The sequence below is a fragment of the Microcebus murinus genome, chromosome 21, assembly GCF_040939455.1.
Source record: "Microcebus murinus isolate Inina chromosome 21, M.murinus_Inina_mat1.0, whole genome shotgun sequence".
Lineage (NCBI taxonomy): Eukaryota > Metazoa > Chordata > Mammalia > Primates > Cheirogaleidae > Microcebus > Microcebus murinus.
Window position 1 is genome coordinate 1,143,549 of NC_134124.1, and position 26,790 is coordinate 1,170,338.

The 26,790-nt window shown below is 37.9% G+C and overlaps 1 protein-coding gene across 2 annotated transcripts; it reads left to right on the forward strand.

Annotated features, from left to right (window-relative positions):
- LYRM7 (LYR motif containing 7) lies at window positions 1-26,414 on the forward strand. 2 transcript variants are annotated; one of them, XM_012762103.3, is made up of 5 exons: window positions 1-185; window positions 8,076-8,148; window positions 10,380-10,447; window positions 15,058-15,139; window positions 21,263-26,414. In XM_012762103.3, exons 1-5 carry the CDS (start codon window positions 168-170, stop codon window positions 21,331-21,333), a joined length of 312 nt encoding a protein of 103 aa, XP_012617557.1. In that variant the 5' UTR covers window positions 1-167; the 3' UTR covers window positions 21,334-26,414. The 2 variants fall into 2 exon arrangements, with proteins under 2 accessions (XP_012617557.1, XP_012617556.1); XM_012762102.3 differs by having other exon boundaries at window positions 3-185; window positions 10,377-10,447.
- Window positions 26,415-26,790: the final 376 nt, after the last annotated feature.

The window sequence follows — 26,790 nt, forward strand, 5'->3', positions numbered from 1 at the left end:
CCTTCCGAGGAAGGCGGGGCTACAAAGGAGATCGTGCGTGGTGATTGGTTGTGGCGCGTTAAGAACATGGCTACAGGGATGTGGACAGTCCAAGTCCGGCATTGATTGGTTGCCGAGAAGCGGGCGACTGGACCGCTGGAGAGGTGGCCGCAGCGGTGAGGAGAGCCATGGGTCAGGAGGCCAAGGTGACAGGGCCCTGGGAGGGGATGGGTGCGATGGCGACGGGGAGTGTAAGTTCGCGGCCTTGCGAAGGTTGTCTGGAATCTCTGAAGGCTGGGGTTCAACACTCTTCACGGAGGATGTGGCCGTTGCCCAATCCCGCGGGGCAGTGGAGGGTTTGTGCAGGTGCGGAGGAGGGAGGGAGGCACCTTTGGAGTTCCTGCTTATCAGGCTAGCGGAGCACGGAGTGTTTATGCGTGATACGAGCCCGCGACTTGCCTTTTACCCCCGTTTCACCTCCAGAGTATTTGTCTGAGGGACCCATTTCACGTCCCTGGGATATATAGGAGACGCAAAAGGCAGTCCTGAGCTACAAACGTCTAATGAAGTGAAAAGTTTATTGGGATAACCAGAAGGTTCACAGACGCCTAGCAACCGAGGAAACTGAGTCCTTGCAAAATTACTTACCAAAAGAAACACTTAGCGAGACAGCGGGGCCTGGTGAGACCTGAGTGCTTCTAAATGAGCTTGGGATGTGCTGGCCCTGCCCGGGTGTCTCTCTGAGGACCTGGTCTGAAATTCATTTCTTGTTAAGCCAATGCACATTCCTGATAGTCGCAGAATTCTCTGGAGCAGCCATCCTTTAACCTTACATGTCATCAGCGTGGCTGATTGGGACCTGTAGTTGTCACTGGCTGAACGGTAGGCATGAAAGGGGGAAATGGCCTGCTATAATAGGGTGAGGAAAAGTAAGTAGTGCTTATGGTTGATCAATAATATGTAGCCACCAAGCGGTTCTCAAGTACTATTGAACCTGGTATTCTCCGCACATTTTAATACACGTTGTAACAACAATAGAAACAATTGTATAGGGATATTCATTAAAAAGTTTATTGCATCCATAACTATTATTATGATAACAATAGCTGGGCAGGGCGCAGTGGCTGACGCTTGAGCTCAGGAGTTCGAGACCAGCCTGAGCAAGATCGAGTTCTCATCTCTACAAAAAATAAAAAAAATAGCTGGGTGTGGTGACCCGGGCTTGTTGTCTTGTCCCAGCTACTTGGGAGGCTAGGGCAGGGGGATCACTTGGTTTGAGGTTACAGTGAGCTATGACGATGCCACTACACTCTAGCCCGGGTGACAGAGTGAGACTCTGTCTTCAAATAATAAGAAGAATAACAGTCAACAGCCAACATTTAGCCTATACTATCTAGGCATAGTGGATGCAACAATAAACTGACTGCATTTGCCTTCATAAAGAAATCTAGCAAGTATAATTAAATAATTAATTATAGTTGTAATAAGTACTTCTAATTGAAAATACAGTGTGTTTTTGAGCATATAAATAGATTTAACCTACCTGGAGGAATAAAGAAAAATTCCTAAAGAAAATATAAATAAAGTTGGTTGAGACCTGAAGTTTGATTAGAAATGAGCTAGGAGAAGAGAGAAAAAAGTCTTCCAGAAAGAGGAACTAGCATATGGTAAGTCCTTGAAGTGGGAAGTTGCTTGGAAAACTTGGATACAAATGAAATTAAGTAGGATTCATTTCAAAAACACCTTTGGGCCAGGCATGGTGGCTCCTGCCTGTAATCCTAGCACTCTGGGAGGCCAAGGTGGGAGGATTGTTTGAGCTCAGGAATTTGAGACCAGCCTGAGCAAGAGTGAGACCCCTGTCTCTACTAAAAAAAAGAAAGACACTTTTGGTAGGGCCTACCATGTATAGAAAGCTAAATGTGGAGGATACAAAAAACGCGACCAAAAAGCCTTTGAGGAAGTATGGAGCAACAGTGAATAAACATGTAATTAGCACACAGTGTAGTAAGTGCCCAGTACTGTGGATATACTTGGAAAGGGCATGTTACCCAGACTTAGAAGGGATAGGTAAGTAATGACTATCTAAAATGAAACCTTATACAGAAATTACATCATATACCCTTATAATTAACCCATTATTCAAAAAAATTGAGGCAAAAAGGCTAAGAAACTCATCTAAGCTTTTAAGTGACAATGTCAGATTCTAACTGATCTGACTATAAAGAATCCACTTTTCATACATACTGCCCACATTTGCCCAATCAGTATAAATAAATGAGGATGAAAAGACAATTTGTGGCCGGGCGCTGTGGCTCACGCCTGTAATCCTAGCTCTTGGGAGGCCGAGGCGGGCGGATTGCTCAAGGTCAGGAGTTCAAAACCAGCCTAAGCAAGAGCGAGACCCCGTCTCTACTATAAATAGAAAGAAATTAATTGGCCAACTGATATATAGAGAAAAAATTAGCTGGGCATGGTGGCGCATGCCTGTAGTCCCAGCTACTTGGGAGGCTGAGGCAGGAGGATCACTCGAGCCCAGGAGTTTGAGGTTGCTGTGAGCTAGGCTGACGCCACGGCACTCACTCTAGCCTGGACAACAAAGCGAGACTCTGTCTCAAAAAAAAAAAAAAAAAAAAGACAATTTGTGAGCTAGCTTTCGGGTTTTGTTTTTGTGTTTGTTTTATGTTTTTTTGTTTTGTTTTTTTTTTTTTTGAGACAGAGTCTCGCTTTGTTGCACAGGCTAGAGTGAGTGCCGTGGCGTCAGCCTAGCTCACAGCAACCTCAAACTCCTGGGCTCAAGCAATCCTGCTGCCTCAGCCTCCCGAGTAGCTGGGACTATAGGCATGCGCCACCATGCCCGGCTAATTTTTTTTGTATATATATTTTTAGTTGGTCAATTAATTTATTTCTATTTTTGGTAGAGACGGGGTCTCGCTCAGGCTGGTTTCGAACTCCTGACCTTGAGCAATCCACCCGCCTCAGCCTCCCAAAGTGCTAGGATTACAGGCGTGAGCCACCACGCCCGGCTTCTCAGGCTGGTTTTGAACTCTTGACCTCGAGCAATCCGCCCGCCTCAGCCTCCCAGAGTGCTAGGATTACAGGCGTGAGCCACCGCGCCCGGCTTGTTTTATGTTTTAACTCTGTTGCCTGGGTTACAGTACAGTGGCAAGATTATAGTTCACCGTAGCCTCAGACTCCTGGGCTCAAGCAATCCTTCTGCCTTACCCTCCTCGGTAACTAGGACTACAGGCATGTGTCACCACACCTGGCTAATTTTTTTTTTTTTTTTTCTGAGGCAGAGTTTCACTCTGTTGCCCAGGCTAGAGTGCCGTGGTATCAGCCTAGCTCACCACAACCTCAAACTCCTGGGCTCAGGTAATCCTTCTGCTTTAGCCTCCTGAGTAGCTGGGACTACAGGCATGTGCCACCACACCCGGCTAATTTTTTCCACACTCGTGCACTGTGGGCTTGGGACAAGTCGGCTGCTAAGCAGGACAGGCAGCGGTGGCAAAAACACCCGGTGGGCCAGATGTGGCCCACGGGCCGTAGTTTGAAGACCCCTGCTTATTAAGTATGCAGTAGTATTTTGTCAAAAAAAGTACACATACCTTAATTAAAAATTGCTTTATTGCTAATAAATGCTAATGATCATCTGACACTGTAGGGAATGTAAACTTTTTACTGCTGGAGAGTCTTGCCTCAATGTTGATGGCTGTTGACAGACTGATCGGGTTGGTGGTTGCTAAAGGTCGGAATGTCTATGGTAACTTCTTAAAGTAAGACAGCAATAAAGTTTGCCACATTGATTGACTCTTCCTCTAACAAAAGGCTTCTCTGTAGCATAGGATGCTGTCTGATAGCATTTTACCCACAGTAGAACTTCTTTCAAAATTGTAGTCAATCCTCTCAAATCCTGCCGCTGCTTTGCCAAGTTTATGTAATATTCTAAATAATTTGTTGTCTTTTCAACAATGTTCACAGCATCTTCACCAGGAATAGATTCCATCTCAAGAAACTACTTTCCTTTATCATCCATAAGAAGCAGCACCTCATCCATTAAAGTTTTATCATGAAATTGCAGCAATTCACTCACATCTTCAGGCTCTACTTCTCATTTTAGTTCTTTTGCTATTTCCACCACATCTGCTGTGACTTTCTCTACTGAAGTCTTGAACCCCTCAAAGACTTGGAATCAATTTCTTCCAAACTCCTGTTAATGTTGATATTTTGCCTTCTCCCCATAAATCACGAATGTTCTGAATGGCATCTGTAATGGTGAATCCTTTCCAGAAAGTTTTCAATTTACTTTTCCCAGATCTGTCAGAGGAACCACTATCTGTGGCAGCTATAGCCTTACAAAATGTAGTTCTTAAATAATAAGACTTGAAGGTCAGAATTACTCTTTCATCCATGGGCTGCACAATGGATGTTGTGTTAGCAAGCATGAAAACAACATTAATCTTCATGTACATCTCAGAGCCCTTGGGTGACCAGGTGCATTGTCAATTAACTGTAATATTTTGAAATAAATCTTTTTTTCTGATCAGTATTGTGTCTCAGGGAATAGGGAGGCCTGAGGAGAGGGAGAGAGACAGTGGACCGGCCGTCAGTGGAATAGTCAGAACACATAGAACATTTATTAAGTTCACCCTCTTACATGAGTACAGTTTTTGGCACCCCACAACAGTTACAATAGTGACATCAAAATCACTGATCACAGAGTACCATAACAAATATAATAATGAAAAAGTTTAAAATATTGTGAGAATTACTAAAATGTAACACAAAGACACGAAGTGAGCACATGCTGTTGGAAAAATGGTGCCACCAGAGTTACTTGATGCAGGGTTGCCACAGATCTTCAATTTGTAAAAAAAAATGCAATAAAGTGAAGTGTAACAAAACAAGGTATGCCTGTACTTGTTACAGCAGCACCCGATTTCCCAGTACCAAAATTTGTACTAGTTTCCTATGGCTGTCGTAACAAAGTACTATAAACTGGGTGGCTTAAAACAACAAATGAATTGTCTCACAGTTTTGGAAACTAGAAGTCTAAGATCAAGATGTCAGCAGGGCTCTGCTTCCTCTGAATCTCTGGGTAGAATCTTTCCTTTCATCTTCCTAGCTTCCGAGGGCAGCCCAGACTAGTTGCTCTCTAGCCTGACTGCACCAATGTTGACCCATATTTGTCCTTCCCCATCATCTTGGCTCTCCTACCTAAGATCATTTGACTCGTTAGTTCCCACATCTTTTCCTTTTGTATTTCATCCCCTTGTTTTGGTAAAGCATATCCTATAGCTTTCCAATAAAGGCTTTCCAACAGGTAAGAGACTTTGCATTTTGGAAAATATCTATTTGCCCTTGCCTTTGGGTAATAGTTTGACTATATATGGTGTTACAAGTTGGACATTATTTTAATTTGAAGACATTATTCCACTGTCTTCTCACTGTGATGTTATTTAGAAGTCAGTTGCCATTCTGATTCTCTGATCCTTTATATGTTAACTGTTTTTTTCTCTTTGAGAGTTTTCTCTTTATCAGCATTGCACTGAACTTACATCATGATACTTTATAGTATGAGTTTTGTGTTGGACACTTAATGAAACCTTTCTATGTAGTAACTCATGTGCTTCACTTGGTGAAATTTTTTTAATTTATTCCCTGTTTGATTTCTTCCCTCTGTTTTCTCTTTTCTATCTTGTCTGCCCTCCTGCTAATCTAAGTTTTGTGTCCTCTAGACTACTCCCTTAATTTTTTTATCTTTTCTCTCCTTAATTTTGACCTCTGAATTTTAATTCTTCATTCTGGGCATTTTAACTCAACTTAATCTTTGCCTTTGCTTTTTTTTTTTTTTGAGACAGTCTCACTATGTTGCCCAGGCTAGAGTGCCGTGGCATCAGTCTAGCTCACAGCAACCTCAAACTCCTGGACTTAAGCGATCCTTCTGCCTCAGCCTCTTGAGTAGCTGGTACTACAGGCATGTGCCACCATGCCAGGCTAATTTTTTAAATATATATATATTTTTTTTAGTTGTCCACCTAATTTCTTTCTTTTTTCTTTTTTTTCTAGTAGAGATGGGTTTTGCTCTTGCTCAGGCTGGTCTCGAACTCCTGAGCTCAAATGATCCTCCCGCCTCGGCCTCCCAGAGTGCTAGGGTTACAGGTGTGAGCCACTATGCCCCGCCTAATCTTTGCTTTTAAACATTTGATATCCAAGAGCTTTGAGGAGTTTTCTGAATGTTCTTTTTAAAATTTGTTATAGCTTTTAAAAAATGTTATTCCATGTTTGCAATAACTTATGTTTCTGAGGAAGTTCGTTATGGCTGTTTGGTTTTTTTGTTTCATTTTTAAGTTTTCTGCTCCCTGTTTCCTCCTTCTGTTTTGGTGTTTGCCTTTGATGTTATAGGTTTTTTAATATCGATATATGTAGGCCGGGCGAGGTGGCTCATGCCTGTAATCCTAGCACTCTGGGAGGCCGAAGCGGGCGAATTGCTCAAGGTCAGGAGTTTGAAACCAGCCTGAGCAAGAGCGAGACCCCATCTCTACTATAAATAGAAAGAAATTAATTGGCCAACTAATATATATAGAAAAAAATTAGCCGGGCATGGTGGCGCATGCCTGTAGTCCCAGCTACTCGGGAGGCTGAGACAGGAGGATCGGTTGAGCCCAGGAGTTTGAGGTTGTTGTGAGCTAGGCTGACTCCACGGCACTCATTCTAGCCTGGGCAACAAAGCAAGACTCTGTCTCAAAAAAAAAAAAAATCAATATATGTAAAACATTTATATTATTTATACTTATGTTTATAAGGTACCTAGCACACAGTATGTTTAGTAAACATTAGATATTATCTGGAGAACGGACTGGAGGAAAGAAGGGAATGGTGTCAGAGTGACAAACTTTTGTAAGTAGTGCACATAAGATGGAGATGGAGAAAGTCTGAACTTAAATGGTTTTAGGGATGGAGGATATAAAAAAAGATTAGAGAGACATTCCTGACATTTCCACATGAAGAGTAAGGTAGATTTAAAGGATGGCCTACAGATTTCTGGCTTGGGAAACTCTGCAGGCTCCATGACTAAAATTGAGACAATAGGAGGAAGAGCAATGTTGAGAGAACAATATTAAGTACTTTTTTTGAACTTAAGTGTGAGATGACCTCAGCCTATCACTAAAGCCTCTTCACAATTCTACTAAAATGCCAGGCTCTCTTCTCTCTGTTTTTAAGTTCAGACTCAGAATATTCATAAGTCTCCAATGCCACTTCTCCTTTAAGAAATCTCAATTAAACTTGTTTAAATTATCTGAAACATCTTCTTTCTAGACTTTCTTAAGATGTAATAAGTGCATGATTTTGTATGTGCGTGTATGTATGTGTATGATTTTAAGAGCAGACAAAAGCCTCTATATAGTAAGAATAATGAGAATAGATACATACCAGAACAGTAACATTGGTTACCTTAGCAGACTGATTTTTAGTAAGAGGATTATTAACTTTTTAACCATCTTGTATTATTTGTTTCAAAGAACTTTGTATGATTTTTGTAAATAAAGCTAAAAGTTTTTTAAATCTAAAGATAAATAATGAAGGGAAAGGTTTTTTTTGTTGTTGTTGTTGTTTTTTTTTTTTTTGAGACAGAGTCTCACTTTGTTGCCTAGGCTAGAGTGAGTGCCATGGCGTCAGCCTAGCTCACAGCAACCTCAAACTCCTGGCTCAAGCAATCCTTCTGCCTCAGCCTCCCAAGTAGCTGGGACTACAGGCATGCGCCACCATGCCCGGCTAATTTTTTCTATATATATTAGTTGGCCAATTAATTTCTTTCTATTTATAGTAGAGATGGGGTCTCGCTCTTGCTCAGGCTGGTTTCAAATTCCTGACCTCGAGCAATCCGCCCACCTCGGCCTCCCAGAGAGCTAGGATTACAGGCGTGAGCCACCGTGCCCGGCCTGGGAAAGTTATTTTGACAAGCCCTGATTTTTGCCAGCTATTTTGAAAATAGTCTAAGAAACAAAAAGAAAGAAATAATGTTTAATCCTTACAATATAATTATGGAAAATGTGAAATGTTGTCATTTGAGGTCTGAATTCTGATTTTCTTAACAGGTTTTACAGCTCTTTAAAACATTGCACAGGACCAGACAACAAGTTTTTAAAAATGATGCCAGAGCATTAGAAGGTAAGTACATGTTTTACCCCTTAGGAGCAAGTCTATTCTTTAGGTGGCTGCTAATCTATCTGAGAGACCCTGTGTGGTCAAGACCCATCTTAGGGAATCACATTCACTCTCTCTCTTCTAATTTATCTTTTATAAAGATTTATTTACATTATACTTCTTTGAGGAGTACTTAAAAAAAATTTCTAAGAGATCAAATTTTCATAAAGAGTCAGCAAAAACGGGGTCAGAATTGCAGTATTCTCTATTGCTTGCCTTATGTTCAAGCTATTAAATATTCTCTGTAATATAATCAAATTTTCACATTCTCTAGGACCAGCTACTACCATGTTAATGCCTTGTGTGAGTCTAGAAGTCACAGCAGCTGGGAAAGAACATCCATTCCAAATGACTCCAAATTCAGTATCTCATTGTTTTAAGTAGTTTCTATTTATGTGGAAGTCACAGGCTCTAAAGCTTAAGTTCTGTGTTAGTCATATTCAGTTCTAGTCCTCATACATTTCTAAACCTTCATAAGAGGTCACCTAGGTAGTATACCCACCGTCCGTAGGAATGGTATGTGTGTCATATTATATGTGCTCTACATGAATTCCTAATTTAATTCTCATAACATCTGTATAAGGTAGTTATTATTATAATTCCTATTTTTGCAAATGAAAAAACGTACAAAATGTGAGAAGATTTGCCCTGTATCATACTCTATAAGAGGTAGAGCTAGGATTTTGCCTAAGCAATCTGATTCTAAAGCCCAAATTTTTAACTGCTTTACGTATTGAAATGTATCAATCATAGAAGGAAATTTTAATGGCTGTTCTCCATCAACATGGCATATTTTTGTTGCTTTAAATTTTTTAAGCGAAATAATTATAAGAACAGGTAACATTTATTATACATTTGCTAAGCACTTTATATTAATTATTTCATGAAATATTCACAACACAATAAGGCCAGTCAGATTAGACTAAATTATGCTACTGCAATGATACCAAAGTCTCAGGGGTGTATATGAACAAGTTTTATCTATCACTTGTTTTACATGTCAGACAATACACTTAAAATTATGTGTGTGTGTGTGTGTGTGTATCCTCTTTATTGCTGTGTCTTTATTTTAATTGTTTTGTATGTGTGTATATAGTTTAACACATTTGTATGTATTGAGTTCTGTCATCTTAAAAAATCATTTTAGGCCACAGGCAGTGGCTCACACCTATAATCCCAGCACTTTGGGAGGCCAAGGTGGGAGGATCGCTTGAGGCCAGGTGATTGAGACCGTCTTGGGCAATCTCTACAAAAAAATTTAAAAAAACAAAAATTACCCAGATATGGTGGCACATATAGCACATACCTGTAGTTCCAGCAACTTGGGAGGCTAAGGTGTGAGCCCAGGAGTTGGAGGTTGTAGTGAGCTATGATGCCACTGCACTATAGTCTCAGCAACAGTGTGAGACTCTGCCTTAAAAAAAGACATTTTAATATAAATTCTTAGATGTATAGAAATAAAGCATTAAATTGGATTTATTGGAATCCAATAGGTATAGGTCCACAAATGAAGTTGGAAGTAAAAATCTGGGGGAAAAAAACTTAGAGTGCCAAAGGTCAAAAGTTTATAGTAGGTTTACTCACAAATTTGGCAGCCTGTCATAACCTCTCCAAGAGATTTCTTATTCTTATGCTTGTTTTGTTTTTTTATGGGGACAAAACCATTTCCTATTCTAGAGGAGTAGTTATTCATACAGAGTAATATAATGAATAACATATAAATTATTATTATTTTTTTTTGAGACAGAGTCTCGCTCTTTTGCCCAGGCTAGAGTGAGTGCCGTGGTGTCAGCCTAGCTCACATCAACCTCAAACTCCTGGGCTCAAGCAATCCTCCTGCCTCAGCCTCCTGAGTAGCTGGGACTACAGGCATGCGCCACCATGCCCGGCTAATTTTATATATACACACACACACACACACATATACACACACACACACACACACACATACATATTTTTTTTTAGTTGTCCAGCTAATTTCTTACTATTTTTTTTTTTTTAGTAGAGACAGGGTCTCGCTCTTGCTCAGGCTGGTTTTGAACTCCTGACCTCAAGCGATCCGCCAGCTTCGGCCTCCCAGAGTGCTAGGATTACAGGCATGAGCCACCGCGCCCAGCCAAAAACATAAATTATTGAGATAGGAAGTATAGATTAGAAAAGCAAATAACTATATATATTTTTTCTCTCTCTAGCAGCCAGAATAAAGATAAATGAAGAATTCAAAAGTAATAAAAATGAGACATCTCCTAAGAAAATAGAAGAGGTACAGTAATTGAGTTTTTCAATCACAATAAAACTCATAAAATTTTCTTGGCAAAAAGGAAGGAAATGATGAAAATAGAGGAGTTATATGAAATAAAGATCATTACTTGACAGTTAAAGCCATCACAACCATAGATAACCTTCACTTATTTGGCATGACTCACCTCCTCAGGGTCACATGCCTACCTATACCCTAAACACAGCAAGTTGTCCCACGAAAAGAATATGGAGGTAGCCATGGTCAAAGCAAGAGCAGCTGAACCAATCCAGAAACCCCAGAAGTCCTGTCTTCGCCTACAGCAAGTGACTAAAACTAAGGGAGAGTGAGTATTGTATTAACTCAGAACTATAGAGGGAACTTCTGCTCTTTTAGCTCAACTAGGCAGTTAGATTTTTTTTTTTTTTAATTCCTATCTTGCCAATGACATACATAGCCACAAACAGCTTATGAACTATTCTTGTTTGCCTCCTTTATTTGCATTTTGGTCACTTGCTCTAGTTGAAGACACTCTACTGACATTTGTCTGTGGGCTCCCTAGTACACCCAATACATGTTCATTGAAAAAATGCACAATGATTCTTTTCCTGTATAATGTGTATTCTGGCATTTACACATTATCTCTGTTCTGAGCTTCCTGTGTCTAACTTTGTATAAAGGAAAGGACTCTTAGGAAAGAAACAAAAAATGGAAAATTATTTGTAGGGTAGTTATGATTCTAAGAACTGATTTGGTAAAAAGGAAGATACAAATTAGAGGAATTCTAATAGAATTCCTGATAGAAATTCTGATAGAATTTCCACAAGTAAAAAATAATCTGATAAAATGCATTTATGTTTATTTAGAGAAAAATACTATTTTTAAAATACTACATGCTTGTAATAATCAAACTAATGAGACAAAAGGAGATAGCCTAAGTATTCCATCTCTATAACAAAAAGAAAAAAGGGAAAGATTTTGCTGAAACATATGATAGAGCAAAAAGGAAATATATAATTTTTATTCATGGCAGAAATTAAGATGACAGTATAATCAAGTCATGACTTGAAGAGAGGCTAAAAGGCATATGAGGAAGATTGTACTATTTGCTATTAATACTTAGTAGACTGATTAATAACAATCTGGTAATGATTTTTAAATTTTCAAATTATGATTAAAGATTTTTTGATTGAGTTCTATTTATATCACCTAAACTGGGAAAATGAACTATACGCTCCCAAATTCATTTTACTTAGCATTAATTTAACATGAAGCAATTGAGGAGTTAGATATTTGTTACATACAAATTTATATTTTGTTCTTTCTGCAACTCTGCAAATATTTTTAGAAGTTTTGAGATAATTACATTGTCATTATTAGAGGGTTCACAAACTCTTGGTACCAAAAGGAGTCTTAGGCATCTGCTAATCTAGCAGTTCTCAAACTTGGTGGTCTCAGGACATCTTTACCCTCTTATAAATTAAGGACCCTAAAAAGCTTTATTATATCAATATTTACATATTAGAAATTTTACACTTAGAAATTTAAAAAATATATATTGATTAATTCATTTTAAGATAATAATAAACCTATTGCATGTTAACAAATAATGTTTATGAAAAATAACTATTTTCAGAAAAAAGTTAGTGAGAAGAGTGGCATTGTTTACATTTTTGCAGATCTCTTTAATATCTGCTGGCTTGATAGAAGTCAGCTAAATTCTCATATCTACTTCATTCAATCTAGTGCAATATGTTTTTAGGTTGAAGTATATGAAAATTCAGCCTCATACAGATGTGTAGTTGGAAAAGGGTAGAAATATATAATAGCTTTTGAGATAACTGTGAATATTCTTTGATACTACACTTCAACATGTGGTAATTTCTTAAAGGTTAGTTGTAATATAAAACTCTGTTATGTTAGAGCAATGGTTTTTTTTTCTGACTCCAGGATTCATACAGACCACCTCGTCCTCATCCTCTCTGATCTCCCCTAATCCCTTGTTCCTTATCTAGCCTTGTTTCCAGCCTTAGGTATATGTCTCAACTCAGTTTATACCTCCAATGGGTAAGGAGGCCCATTTTTTCTCCTTTCTCTACCCTGCCAAGCCCCTTCCCAGGTGTCAGAAGGTGAGACTTTGCTCACCCACATCCTTTTCCATGTAAAGTAATGGCAGTTCCCTCCTTTTAATGCTCAGACCAAAAACCTTAGTACTTCCTAGATTGCTTTCCTCTCAAAATTAGATTAATCTGTCAGCAAATCCTATTGGTTTAACCCTCAAAATATATCCAGAATTTGACCAGTTCTCAACCTCCCCTTTGTTATCTCCTAGTCCCAAGTCACCGTCATCTTTCTCTAGACTGTTACAACAGCCTCCTAATGGGCCTCCCTGCCTCCACCCTCACTCCCTACAGCCTATTATCAATACTTTTAAAGACAGAGTGAGCCTTTTAAAAAAAGGCATATCTGGCTGGGCATGGTGGCTCACACCTGTAATCCTAGCACTTTGGGGTTTTTTTGGCATTGTATAATATTTATTTATTTTTATTTATTTATTTTAGCGTATTATGGGGGTACAAGTGTTAAGGTTACATATATTGCCCATGCCCCCTCCCCCCTCGAGTAAGAGCTTCAAGCACATCCATCCCCCAAATGTTGCACATCTTACTCGTTGTAATCCTAGCACTTTGGGAGGCCAAGGCAAGACAATCCCTTGAAGTCAGGAATTCAAGACTAGCCTGAGCAACACAGACCCCATCTGAAAAAAAATTTTAAATTAGCTGGTTATGATGTTCCACACCTGTAGTCCCAGCTACTCAGGAGGCTGAGGCAGGAAGATTGTTTAAGTCCAGGAGTTTGAGGTTGCAATGAGCTATGATTGTGCCACTGCTCTGTAGCCTAGGCAAGAGAGCAAGACCCTATCTCTAAAAAAAAAAAAGGTATATCCCTTTACTCTTCTACTCACAACCCCCATGGCTTCTCATCTCATTCAAAGAAAAATCTAAAGGGCCCACCGTGGTCTGCAAGGCCACATGTCATCTGACTCCTGTTACCTTACCACCTCAACGTGAACCGTATCCCCCTTAACTTTTCCAATCTCAGAGCTGCCTTTGAACCTCCTTGAACTTACTAAGAACTTTCCTGTCTCAGAGTCTTTATGCCATTGTCTCTTCACAGGATATTCTTTTCCCACATGCCCTCAAGGCAGACGAGTGGATTTTAATCATCATTTTCCTTTGAATGGATTTTTTACCCATGCATGATTTTGTAACATCATGCACTGATGATTTAGAAACTACAGGTTTACTAGGTAATACAGAAATGTTGACATAGTTCATTATTTAATATTTTAAAATTACATCTATTAATATCAATATCCATCTCATCAGAAAAATCTTTAAATATTGCGAGGCTATTAAGCTCACCATGATGGACACAAACTCTCCAGAATTATGGTTTTTGCTTGAAAGCTTCAATCTTAACATTGTCAGCAAATACTGTCAGTTGTTTTCATTGAAGCAACACACTCTACTTCTTCAAGAAAATGTCTGCCAAGTAGCTAAGTCTGAATAATATTGGTTTGTCAGTGTTTCTTTTCAGTAAAAATGATATTTCCATGGAAAAAGCTCTACTTATCTGCTCACAACTCAAATAATGCAGAAGGCTATAATGTTATGAAAATAATTTTGAACTCACAGATTCCTGAAAGAGTCTCAAGGTCCCTTAGGGGTCCACAGCATTTGATTAGGTCTGAAACTCAAAGAAAGTAGGAGATTAACCGAAGGCCATACACTTAATGACAGAGACAAAGTTGGAATTCAGGCGTTCTGACTCCTAGACCAATATTCTTTCTAGTGTTCAGAACACTAGAACTCTATAAAAGAAAGATTCGCCCCTCCCCCAAAAAATATGCATTTGTAAACACATTTTAAAATACAAATTGTAACAAAAAAAATACTGTAAATTTGTTTTGGAACAAAATATGGAATAGATAGATAAAAGTTAAAACTATATGCATATCTCAGCTTTCTGTACCATTTGGAATGGTCATAAAAAGTTAAAAGCATACAATCATTCCCACTTACCCTTAGGGTATATGTTCTAAGATTCCCAGTGGATGCCTGAAACCACTGGTAGTGCTGAGCCCTATAGATACTATGTTTTTTCCTATACATACATACCTATGATAAAGTTTAATTCATAAATTCGGCACAGTATTCTTGTGCCTTGAGGCCATTATTAAGTAAAATAAGAGTTACTTGAACATCAAGCTCTGCAACATAGCAACAATTGATCTGATAACTGAGATGGCTACTAAGCGACTAAGGGGTGGGCAGTGTACAGTGTGGTTATACCAGACAAACAGTGATTCACATCCCAGGCAGGATAGAATGAGACAGCATGAGTGCGTGTCATGCTGCCCACACGCAATTGCAAACTTATAAATTGTTTATTTTTGGAATTTTCCATTTAATATTTTGGATGCAGTTGACCACAAGTAACTGAAACCATGGATAAGGGGGAACTACTGTGTTACCTAAAAAGAAATTACAGTAAAACTATGGTTTTCAAAAAGAGTACATTCATATGAAATACACAAAGGATTTACTCTATTTGTTTGGTTTTCTTAACAGCTAATGAAAGTAGGTTCCGATGTTGAATTGTTACTCAGAACATCTGTTATACAAGGTATTCACACAGACCACAATACACTGCGTAAGTAAAATTAAAGAACAATGGTTTCTGACTGCCATGTGTTTTAAAACAGTGAACAATTATAGCAGTTTTAATGCTGGGTAATAAAACAGTTTCATTCTGCCAGGCAACATGGTATATATTGTATATATTTGTAAGATAACAGTTTATAATGCTGCTTTATGAAACTCAGTTTTGCCAGATTTTTAAAAATTGATTAACTTATTTTTTCCTTTTTTTATCTTAAACCCTGGCTATAATGCAAAACTGCAGTTATGAACATGGTACAACTACGTACTTTTATCATATCTATTTGTGCTTCTAAATTTTTCTGGCATCATTTATCACCCACCTACACTATCTGTTTACCTTTTATTCTATAATTAGTTATTTTAATTCAGGAGATTTTGGATTTTAGGAAATGGAAATAGTTAACAATCCTTCATTATACATCCAGAATCCTGGTGGGGCTTCAGCAGATTCTCATTTCACATTATATTTTGTTTTTATTCCATAAAGTATCTTTGGACACAACAACAACCAAAAAGGACATTCGAAAGGCCAGGCACAGTGGCTCACTCCTGCGATCCTAGCACTCTAAGGCTGAGGCGGGAGGTTCGCTTGAGCTGAGGAGTTTAAGACCAACCTGAGCAAGAGGGAGATCCCATCTCTACTGAAAATAGAAAAATTAGCCGGGCATGATGGTGCACACGTGTAGTCCCAGCTACTTGGGAAGCTGAGGCAGGAGAATTGCTTGAGCCCAGGAGTTTGAGATTGCCACTCTAAACTCTAGCCCAGGTGACAGAGCAAGACTTTATCTCAGGGGGGGAAAAAAAAAAGATAACATTCAAAACTGTTGAAAGGTAAGCGTTGGGGAGATGAGCAGAATGTAGAGGCTGTTACCAAAGGATGATAGTCATCAAGATGTCTGCCATGGCTATTTGCACATGGAAATTACTGGAAACATATTTGAAGCTTATAAAGTTTTTGAGTGCATTGCATTGCCAGGAAACCCCAGGCCTGGCTAGCTCTCTTCAATCCTTAAGGCCATCCCTGGGACCCTGAACGCATATCAGTAGGAAGTAGACGATGAAAACTTTCAGAGCCCCCAAAAAAGGGCATCTTCCCTAATATCTCCACCTCTGGAGAAGGAGGCTGCCAGAGGACAGAACCAGGAGCCCTGAAAGACAGTAGACCAGAGTCTTTCCCAGAAAATAAAATTAGATCCTGCCAGACTGTCTGATATACTACAGAATTTATGCCTTTGCCAAAGCAAGGAGCTCTTGCTCTTTCAGTCTAGCAGGGTTTAAGATTTGTTATGGACAAGTGACTGCTGTATATTTCCCATTCCAAGTTTTCATCGCTGTATCCTGTTTATTTTTTACTGAGGTCTAGTAGGTATCTACCATGTAAGCCACAGCTAGACCTGTTGGAGAAGCTAGCACATCAACCAGAAATCCTTGATTTGAGTCTAGCTGAGACCTCAGGGAGTAGGTAGTGAACGGTTGTATTCTATAAATGGGAAGAAGGGTATATGTATATGTGTTTAGCCAAAGGAGTTGTGCTTATTGCCTCTCCAACATCCAGTCTCCTGTTCTTTCTTCCTAACTGAAAAATTGTGTTCAGAGTACAGTGTGCCAATCCAAAAAAAAAAAAAAAAAAGATTTCCCAGACCACATGACACCTTTGTGGCCTACATAAGCATCTACTGGGTGTTTCTTCCAAGAAAGCCATTGTTTTTCTGTTAAAAAGGAGTAGGCTGAGCTGGCACTCTCATTTTATGCTTTTCCCTTCTCTCTTGTGTCTGCCTGGAGTGCAGACGTGATGTGACAGCAGCAGTAAAGATGAAACCACACATGGGAGGGTAGCAGAACAGGAAGAAAAAGAGCCTGGGTCCTTAGTGATACTAAGGAGGACCTGAAGTAGCTCAAGACTGCCTTAATCTGTATTTCTTTTTTCTTTTTTTTTTTTTTTTTTGAGACAGAGTCTCGCTTTGTTGCCCAGGCTAGAGTGAGTGCCATGGCGTCAGCCTGGCTCACAGCAACCTCAAACTGCTGGGCTCAAGCGATCCTTCTGCCTCAGCCTCCCGAGTAGCTGGGACTACAGGTATGCTCCACCATGCCCGGCTAATTTTTTCTATATATTTTTAGTTGGCCAATTAATTTCTTTCCATTTATAGTAGAGACAGGGTCTCGCTCTTACTCAGGCTGGTTTCGAACTCCTGAACTCGAGCAATCTGCCCACCTCGGTCTCCCAGAGTGCTAGGATTACAGGCGTGAGCCACCGCGACCGGCCTGTATTTCTTAATATGTGAGAAATTTAAATTTCTTAATTATTTAAGCCACTCTTTGTTGGACTTTTGTTTATTCAGAGCTGAACAAATTCTAAAATAATATAGGTAGATTTAGCCATTTATTCTTCCATTCTCCCATAAAAGTATTGTACTACTTTTGTATCACATTCTATTATACTATATCCTATTATACTATAATTTGATGTTTGTCTTTTCCATTAGATTATGAATTCCTTGAAGCTGAAGAGACTATTATATATTTACCTTTGTATCTTCATTTTTTTGATGTAATATCTAGTATCAAATAAGCACATATGTTTGATAAGTGAAATTATTGCTATTGTTCATAGGTTAAAACTTGCATTATAATTTATTCTCTGACAACACATCCGAAGATTTGGTATAATCAAGTGAAATATAAACAATGGTTAAATAATATTTATTTAACTGATTTTCATTTAGGTAAGCTAGATTCACCATCTGGCTAATAGCATTTTTTTAGTCAGACCAGTTCTTTTTTTATTAAGTGAAAATTTCAGTTTTCTTTTTGGGTTAATTTTTTTTTATTGATATCTTTAAAAAAACTTTTTAAAAAACTAATTCAGATTTACACAAAAGGTACAAAAATTGAAGAGTATGAAAATTTTCTTTACCCATATTCTACAAATGCTAAGATTTTACCACATTTGCTATATTATCATTCCTTCATTTTTTCCCTGAATTCTCTGAAAGCAAGTTGCAGATATAATACCTCTTTATCCTAAAATGAGCATCTTTAAAATTATGATAGTCCATTTGAGTTTAGATCTTCTGGAGAAATACTTTTGGGTATATTTCTTTAAAAATACTTCAGTGTGGCAATAGCCTAAATATACAAGGACATTCCCTAATGTAACCACAGTATAGTTATCAAAACCAAGACATTAACATTAATGTAATTCTGTCATTTAAATCTTTCCATTTGTCCTAACAATGCCCTTTATGGCAGAAGAGTAAAAACTTTCCCTCTGGTCCAATATCCTACCAGGGATCACACATTGCTGTAGTCATCATGTCTCTTTAGTCTTCCTTAATCCGGAAAAGTCCCTCAGTCTTTCTTTGTCTTTCATGACCATAATGTTTTGAAGAATATAGGCAGGTTATTTTATAGAATGTTGCATAAGCATTTTTTCATCATGATAGCTCATCTGGATTGAGCTTTTCTGAAAAAAAAAGAGGCAGAAATTATGCATCCCCTCAAAAATTTGTATCTTAAGAGCTTTATATTTTTTCCTCTTTTTAAAAAATGTTAATAATTATGGGTACATAATGGTTGTATATCTTTATAGGGTACCTGTGATGTTTTGATACAGGCATACAAAGTGAATTGATCAAATCTGGGTAATAGGGGCCGCCTTTATCATTTCTTTGTTCTAGGAACATTCCACTCCCACTCTTTTATTTATTTTAAAGTATACCCTAATTTATTGTTCATTATAGTCACTTTGTTATACCATCAAATATTCATTCTATCTAACTAACTATATTTTTGTACCCATTAACCATCCTCACTTTATCTCCTCCTCCCCCTACCCTTCCCAATCTCTGGTAACCATCATTCTATTTTCTGTCTCTATGAGATCAATTGTTTTTAATAATTAACTCCACATATCAGTGAGAACATGAAAGATTTGTCTTTCTGTACTTTTCTTATTTCACCTAACATAATGCTTTCCATTTCCATCCATGTTATTACAAATGACAGGATTTTATTTTTGTGGCTATGTGCTATTCCATTATGTATACATACCATAATTTCTTTATCCATACATCCATTGATAGATACTTAGGTTGATTCCAAGTCTTGGCTATTGTGAATAGTGCTGCAATAAACATGGGGGTGCAGATATCTTTTTGATATACTGAATTCCCCTGCTTCGGATGTTTACCCAGCAGTGGGATTGCTGGGTAGTATGTTAGTTCTATTTTTAATTTTTTGAGGAACCTTCATACTGTTCTCTGTAGTGGTTACACTAATATACATTCCTACCAACAAAGTACCAGAGTTCTCCTTTCTCCACATTCTTGCCAGTTATTGCCTGTCTTTTTGATAAAAGCCATTTTAACTAAGGTGAGATAATATCTTGTAGTTTTGATTTGCATTTCTCTGATGACTAATGACGTTGAGCATTTTTTCCTGTACTTGTTGGCCATTTGTATGTCTTCTTTTGAGAAAGGTATATTCAGATACTTTGCCCATTTTTAAATCACATTTTTTATTTTTTTCCTGTCAAGTTGTTGGAGCTCCTTATATATTCTAGTTATTAATCCCTTGTTAGATGGGTATTTTGCAAATATTTTCTCCCATTCTCTGGGTTATCTCTTCACTTTGTTGACTATTTCCTTTGTTGTGCAGAAGCTTTTTAGTTTGATGTGATCCCATTTGTCCAATTTTGCTTTGGTTGCTTGTGCTTTGGGGGGTATCACTCAAGAGGTCTTTGCCCAGACCAATGTCCTGAAGCATTTCCCCAATGTTTTCTTTTAGTAGTTTCATAGTTTCAGGTCTTAGATTTAAGTCTTTAATACATTTTGATGTGATTGTTGTGTGTGGCGAGAGATATGGGTCTGGTTTCATTCTTCTGCATGTGGATATCCAGTTTTCCCAGCATCATTTATTGAAGAGACTGTCCTTTCCCTACTGCATGTTCTTGACAACTTTGTCAAAGATTAGTTTGCTATAGATGTGTCCATTTATTTCTGGGTTCTCTCTTCTGTTCTATTGGTATATGTGTCTGTTTTCATGCCAATGCCATGCTGTTTTGGTTACTGCAAAGAGCTTTTATTTTAACTCCAGCAATTGTGTTAACTAGGACTCAACAGTTTGTTGTTGTTGTTTAATGATGTTTCTCAGTGGGGGCACTACTGATATTTTGGATAGGACAGTTCTTCACTGTGTCAAACTGTCCCACACATTGCAGGAGGTTTGGCATCCCTGGCTCCTGCCCACTAAATTCCAGTAGCATTCTCCATTTGGTATGACAACCCAAAACATCCTTGGGTAAGAACCATTATTCTATAAAACAGCAGTCTCCAATCTTTTTGGAACCAGGGACCGGTTTCATGAAAGACAATTTTTCCATGGGGTGTGGGGGGGTGTAGTGTGGAGGGATGACAAGTGATGGAGAGCGGTTATAAAAAAAGCTTTGTTCCCCTGCTCACCTCCTGCCCCACCTACTGCCATGTGGCCAGGTTCGATACCAATTTGTGGCCTGGGGTTGGGGACGACAGCTATAAAATTTGGAATCTTTAAGTTAGGAGAGCATTCTTGCTTTTTCTATAATAGATTGTATAAACAAATTTTCCCATCATTTTAATTATCAGTGATTGGTAATTAGATGCCCAATAATATGTTTTAGCTGAATTCTGTTCAGTTATTTAATTCATTATATTTAATAAATAAATGGTAAAGAGTTAAGTTGATCATATGTGGTTTTTTTCTTTGTTTTGTTTTTTATTTCTTTATTTTTTTTTAAACAGTCTCACTCTGTTGCCCAGGCTAGAGTGCTATGGCATCAGCCTAACTCACAGCAACCTCTAACTCTGGGCTCAGGCGATCCTCCTGCCTCAGCCTCCCGAGTAGCTGGGACTACAGGATCATATGTGTTTTTATATAATCTTAAATAAGAATCCAATCAACTGTTTCCATTTAAAGTCAAAGACTCTACCTTAGATGTCAACTGAAATAAAATATCCCTGGGAGATTAACCTTAAAACTAGATATGTTACTGTTATAAATTTTAGAGGGAAATGAGTACACTTTCATTTAATCCTAATTTTAATGATATTATTTTCTCTTTTTGTTTTTCTTTCAGAATTGGTTCCTAGGAAAGACCTTCTTATAGAAAATGTGCCGTATTGTGATGTACCAACTCCAAAGCAGTGAATTTTTTAGGATAAAACAAGTCTCTGTACTTTTTAACTTTAAAATATATAACTCTGGCAAAAGGTCCTGGAAATGTAGACATTTTTCTCTGAACTGGTATATTGAAAATGAATGAATTAGAGAATACCTTCATATTTAAATTTCATGTTAAAAGGACATTGCTGAGAAGGGTAGAACATAGTTAAGTATTTCTAAAGGAAATTAGATAAGAAGACATTTCCTTTTCATAGAAAAATCAAACTTCATAAAGTAAAATAAAGGCTTAGAGAAATACATTCACTTCTCTTTGACCTTACTATTTGGTCTTACAATAGCTACGTGAGAATACAGTGTTTTGACAAGTTGGTGAGTTTTCTCTCATGTGAAATGCAATTATTAGATTTAAATTATTAGATTAAATTGATATTTAGTCCGCAAAATATTCAATTGGTCAAAAAAATCAGTGTTTACCAGTTTGCCACAGAAGGCAGCCTTTGTTTCCTAAAGCACTGGAATTATTTCTGTAGCTAACAAATAATTGTACAGTTTCTTTTTAAAGATAGAGAGAATCTCTGTGTTCTTATAAAGATTATTTTGTCAGTCTTCTTAAAATACAAGAATAAAATATCATTGTGCCCTAGGGTCACAATGGAATACAGAAATCCTAATGTTTTTAGGAAATAGTGGCCCTCGATCAAACTATATAATATGACCTTACTAGCATTAGCTGTATTTAGACCAAGTTAGATTTTATTGTGAAAATGTAACTTATGGCCCCATTCTCTTTGTTTTAATTAATGAAACTTCAGTGGCTTCTCTTCTTCCACATGTCGTGTCCCTGATGAGATGGGCAAAAAGGGCTTGGTATTCTACCATCTAATTCTAGGAACTATAAAATCATATTTAATATTCTTCTTGTTTCTTTTTTATTTGTTGTCAAAACATACTGGTATATCCTTGCTGGATATGATATATCATGTTTGAAAGTAATTTAATTTTAGGAGATCAAAAACTTATCAGAATTGTTGAGACTATCCTTAATGCCTCCTAATCATTTTGAGGAGCTCAGTGTTCTGTGTAATGAATGTTATGATAAAAGATTCACTACATAATTTTTCATCTCTTAGCTATATTTCTTATTATGTATATAGAAATTATACCTAGAGAAAAAGGGAAGTTGTTTCAAATTTGAAATTTGCCCTTATAAAAAAATGCTGAAAATCATCACAGAACAATCACTGTATAATACACTGACTTGCTGTTTCAGTGTCTGTATTATTAATTTTGAGGGAAGCGGGCTGACATTATTTAAATTTAGTATATATTCTATATTGTTTCAATATTAAACATTTTATATTTTCAAAATGTGTCAATATTCAACATTCATTGTTTCAATATTCAACATTAAACATTCAATATTAAACATTAAAAATTTTTAGAAGTTCACAGATTTTTTTTTTTGAGACAGAGTCTTACTCTGTTGCTTAGGCTAGAGTGCCGTGGTGTCAGCTTAGCCCACAGCAACTTCAAACTCCTGGGCTCAAGCGATCCTCCTGCCTCAGCCTCCCGAGTAGCTGGGACTACAGGCACATGCCACTATGCCTGGCTAATTTTTTGTATATATATATATATATATATATATATATATATTTTTTTTTTTTTTTTTTTTTGAGACAGAGTCTCGCTTTCTTGCCTAGGCTAGAGTGAGTGCCGTGGCGTCAGCCTAGCTCACAGCAACCTCAAACTCCTGGGCTCAAGCAATCCTCCTGCCTCAGCCTCCCGAGTAGCTGGGACTACAGGCACGAGCCACCATGCCCGGCTGATTTTTTTTTTATATTATATATATTAGTTGGCCAATTAATTTCTTTCTATTTTTATGGTAGAGATGAGGTCTCGCTCAGGCTGGTTTTGAACTCCTGACCTTGAGCAATCCGCCCGCCTCGGCCTCCCAGAGTGCGTGAGCCACCGCGCCCGGCCTGTATATATATATATATTTTTAGTTGTCCAGCTAATTTCTTTCTATTTTTAGTAGAGATGGTGTCTCGCTTTCGCTCACGCTGGTCTAAAACTCCTGAGATCAAATGATCCGCCCGCCTCAGCCTCCCAGAGTGCTAGGATTACAGGCATGAGCCACCACACCCGGCTGGATTTTTTTTCTTTAACCTGAATTCCCTGGTTCCATTCTTTACTTACATTAATTTAAATATCTCATCAGATTTTTTTATAAACTAGCTATGATTACTAGCAATAGACATTAATAATTCACATGTTTATTTTATTAAAGGTAGTGGCTTATAGATTTTCTTTAAGATACATGTAGATACAGATAAGTGAATAAAATACTTTCATGCCATAAGACAACTCAGTAAGTTCCTATGAAGTATATAAACATCTCTACAACAGGCTTGACTGTCACAAAACTATGAAAGATTTGGTGCTCTATTCTTGTATATCATGTATTTATATTTCAATTTGATTTTAACTGGTTATTTAATAGTTTCATTAAATAAAGTAATTGCTAATTTCTTGGCCTGTTGAAAAACAAAGAATGAGAAAATAAACTACCTGTATAGAGTCTATTTTATAAACCATTCATAAAAACTGAAATTGATGATTACCTAGGTACCTAACTTTTCTCTTGTATAATGTCAACACTTAATCTTTCTTTTATTTTATTTATTTATTTCTTTTAGAGATGAGGTCTTGCTGTGTTGCCCAGGCTGGAGCACAATGTCTATTCACAGGCTCACAGTGCACTATGGCCTTGAACTTCTGGGCTCAAGCGATCCTCCTGCTGCAGCCTTCTGAGTAGCTACAGGCATGTGCCACTGCACCCAGCTTTAATTAAATCCTATCTATTTAGTTAGTTTTCTTGAAAGCTTCCCATATTCCTACAGAGAGTTGCTGAAATCTAACTTTTTTTTTTTTTTTTTTTTTTTTGAGACAGAGTCTCGCTTTCTTGCCTAGGCTAGAGTGAGTGCCGTGGCGTCAGCCTAGCTCACAGCAACCTCAAACTCCTGGGCTTCAGCAATCCTACTGCCTCAGCCTCCCGAGTTGCTGGGACTACAGGCACGAGCCACCATGCCCGGCTAATTTTTTTTTATATATATATATTAGATGGCCAATTAATTTCTTTCTATTTTTATAGTAGAGACGGGGTCTCACTCAGGCTGGTTTTGAACTCCTGACCTTGAGCAATCCGCCCGCCTCGGCCTCCCAGAGTGCTAGGATTACAAGCGTGAGCCACTGCACCCGGCCTGAAATCTAACATTTTGCTGTGACTATTGCAATCTAATGATAGTGGGGTGTATGAATTCTAATTATAGATATCTAGGTTCAGAGGCCCAGCAGGACCTTATAAAACAATCTTTTGGCAGAAGTTAGAAATGGTATATGGCAGGAGACTCAGATTCAGGAAGCATATGAAGGGAAGAATCCTTCACTGAAGATTTGAAGCTGGGGGAATATGGCAAATAGTTTATATAACATCTAATTCAGAACATTAAAATTAAGATTTACATCAAGTTGTGTTTAAGCTGGTTCTTATTATATTTTGCCCATAGTTGCATCTTTCAACATTAGTACTGTGCCCAAAAAGCACATGGTAATAAGATTAGGTAGAATATTTTTACTCATTGACAAAGCAAAAAATTTAACTGTAAACACAAAGCCATAGTTCTACAAAGAAATGAAAATTCCAATTCTTACAGTGAGTTTTCTCAAGCAAAAGTGGATAGATGCAGGCCGGGCGCGGTGGCTCACGCCTGTAATCCTAGCTCTTGGGAGGCCGAGGCGGGCGGATTGCTCAAGGTCAGGAGTTCAAAACCAGCCTGAGCAAGGGCGAGACCCCGTCTCTACTATAAATAGAAAGAAATTAATTGGCCAACTGATATATATATATAAAAAATTAGCCGGGCATGGTGGCGCATGCCTGTAGTCCCAGCTACTCGGGAGGCTGAGGCAGAAGGATCGCTCGAGCCCAGGAGTTTGAGGTTGCTGTGAGCTAGGCTGACGCCACGGCACTCACTCTAGCCTGGGCAACAAAGCGAGACTCTGTCTCAAAAAAAAAAAAAAAAAAAGTGGATAGATGCAAAATTAACATAGCTTTACTATATATCAGCTATAACCAATCAGAAATAAAATGGAAAAGATCCTATTAATAATAGCAAACAAACTAGGAATAGATACTTTTCTTAAAAAGCTGTAACACTTAAAAATGAGAGGTATACTATGTTCCCAGATGGGACAATTGAAAATTCTAGAGATGACTGTTCTTCAAAAATTAATCTTTTGAAACCTCTGAATTATGCAGGTAGACTCAACCTCCTGGGCTCAAATGATTCTCCTCCCTCAGCATCCAAGTAGCTGGAATACATGCAAGCACTACCACACATGACTATAGGGCCTTTTTGAAAGAAAAGTTGACATTATCAAAATTTAAAATGTGTGTATTATTCAGTCTATTTTTCAAGTGCTCACAAGAGTACTAACAAATGTGTACAGACATTTCTGTAACATTGTAATTTTTAAAAAATTCAAAGCAGGCAAGGTGCAGTGGCACAGGCCTGTAATCTTAGCCCTCCAGAAGGCCAAGGTGGGAGGATCACTTGAGGCCAAGAGTTCCACACCAGCCTGAGCAAGAGCAAGACCCCATCTCTACAAAAAATAGAAAAATTAGCCAGTGTGGTGGCATGTACCTGTAGTCCCAACTACTCAGGAGCATGAGGGAGGAAGATCACTTGAGCCCAGGAGTTTGGGGTTGTAGTAAACTATGACGACACCACTGCACTGTAGCTCTGGTAACAGAGTGAGATCCAGTTGCAAAAAAACAAAAAAATTTAAAACAGCCTAAGTTTCCAAATTTAGGCTTACAATTAAAATGTGGCCCATCCATACTCTGGCATATTATGCAGGAGTTTAAAAGAATGAGAATATCGGCTGGTCCGATGGTAGTGGGTTATCAGAACTTATTCACATTAGTGTCACTAAAGTTGGTATTCAACCCCCCACTGCTAAATTTGACTGGCTTTTAAAAAAAAAAAAAAAAAAAAAAAAAAAAAAAAAAAAAAAAAAAAAAAAAAAAAAAAAAAAAAGAATGAGAATATATATACACACACACATTGGGTATTCCTAATCTATAAATCCAAATGCTCCAAAGTCCAAAACTTTGAGCACCAACATGATGCTTGAAGGAAATGTTCACTGGAGCATTTCGGATTTTGGATTTTCAGATTTGGGATGCTCAGCTGGTAAGCAAATAGTGCAAATATACCAAAATTCAAAAAAAAATTGAAACACTTTTGGTCCCAATTCTTTTGGATAAGGGATATTCAACCTACATACGTGTGTACGCGCGCATAATCAAGTGAAAAAAGCAAGTCAGAGAATATATGTTTGCTATGTATTCACTTATGTACAAAAGAACTTTTTGTACACATGCACATATATGTACAAATGTATAGAAATGATACATGCTGT

Excerpts from the sequence above, each read along its gene's own strand:
- LYRM7 (XM_012762102.3), top strand. Across the intron at positions 10,448-15,057 it reads CTCCTAAGAAAATAGAAGAG|CTAATGAAAGTAGGTTCCGA; the intron begins GTACAGTAATTG and ends TTTTCTTAACAG. Across the intron at positions 15,140-21,262 it reads CACAGACCACAATACACTGC|AATTGGTTCCTAGGAAAGAC; the intron begins GTAAGTAAAATT and ends TTTTTCTTTCAG.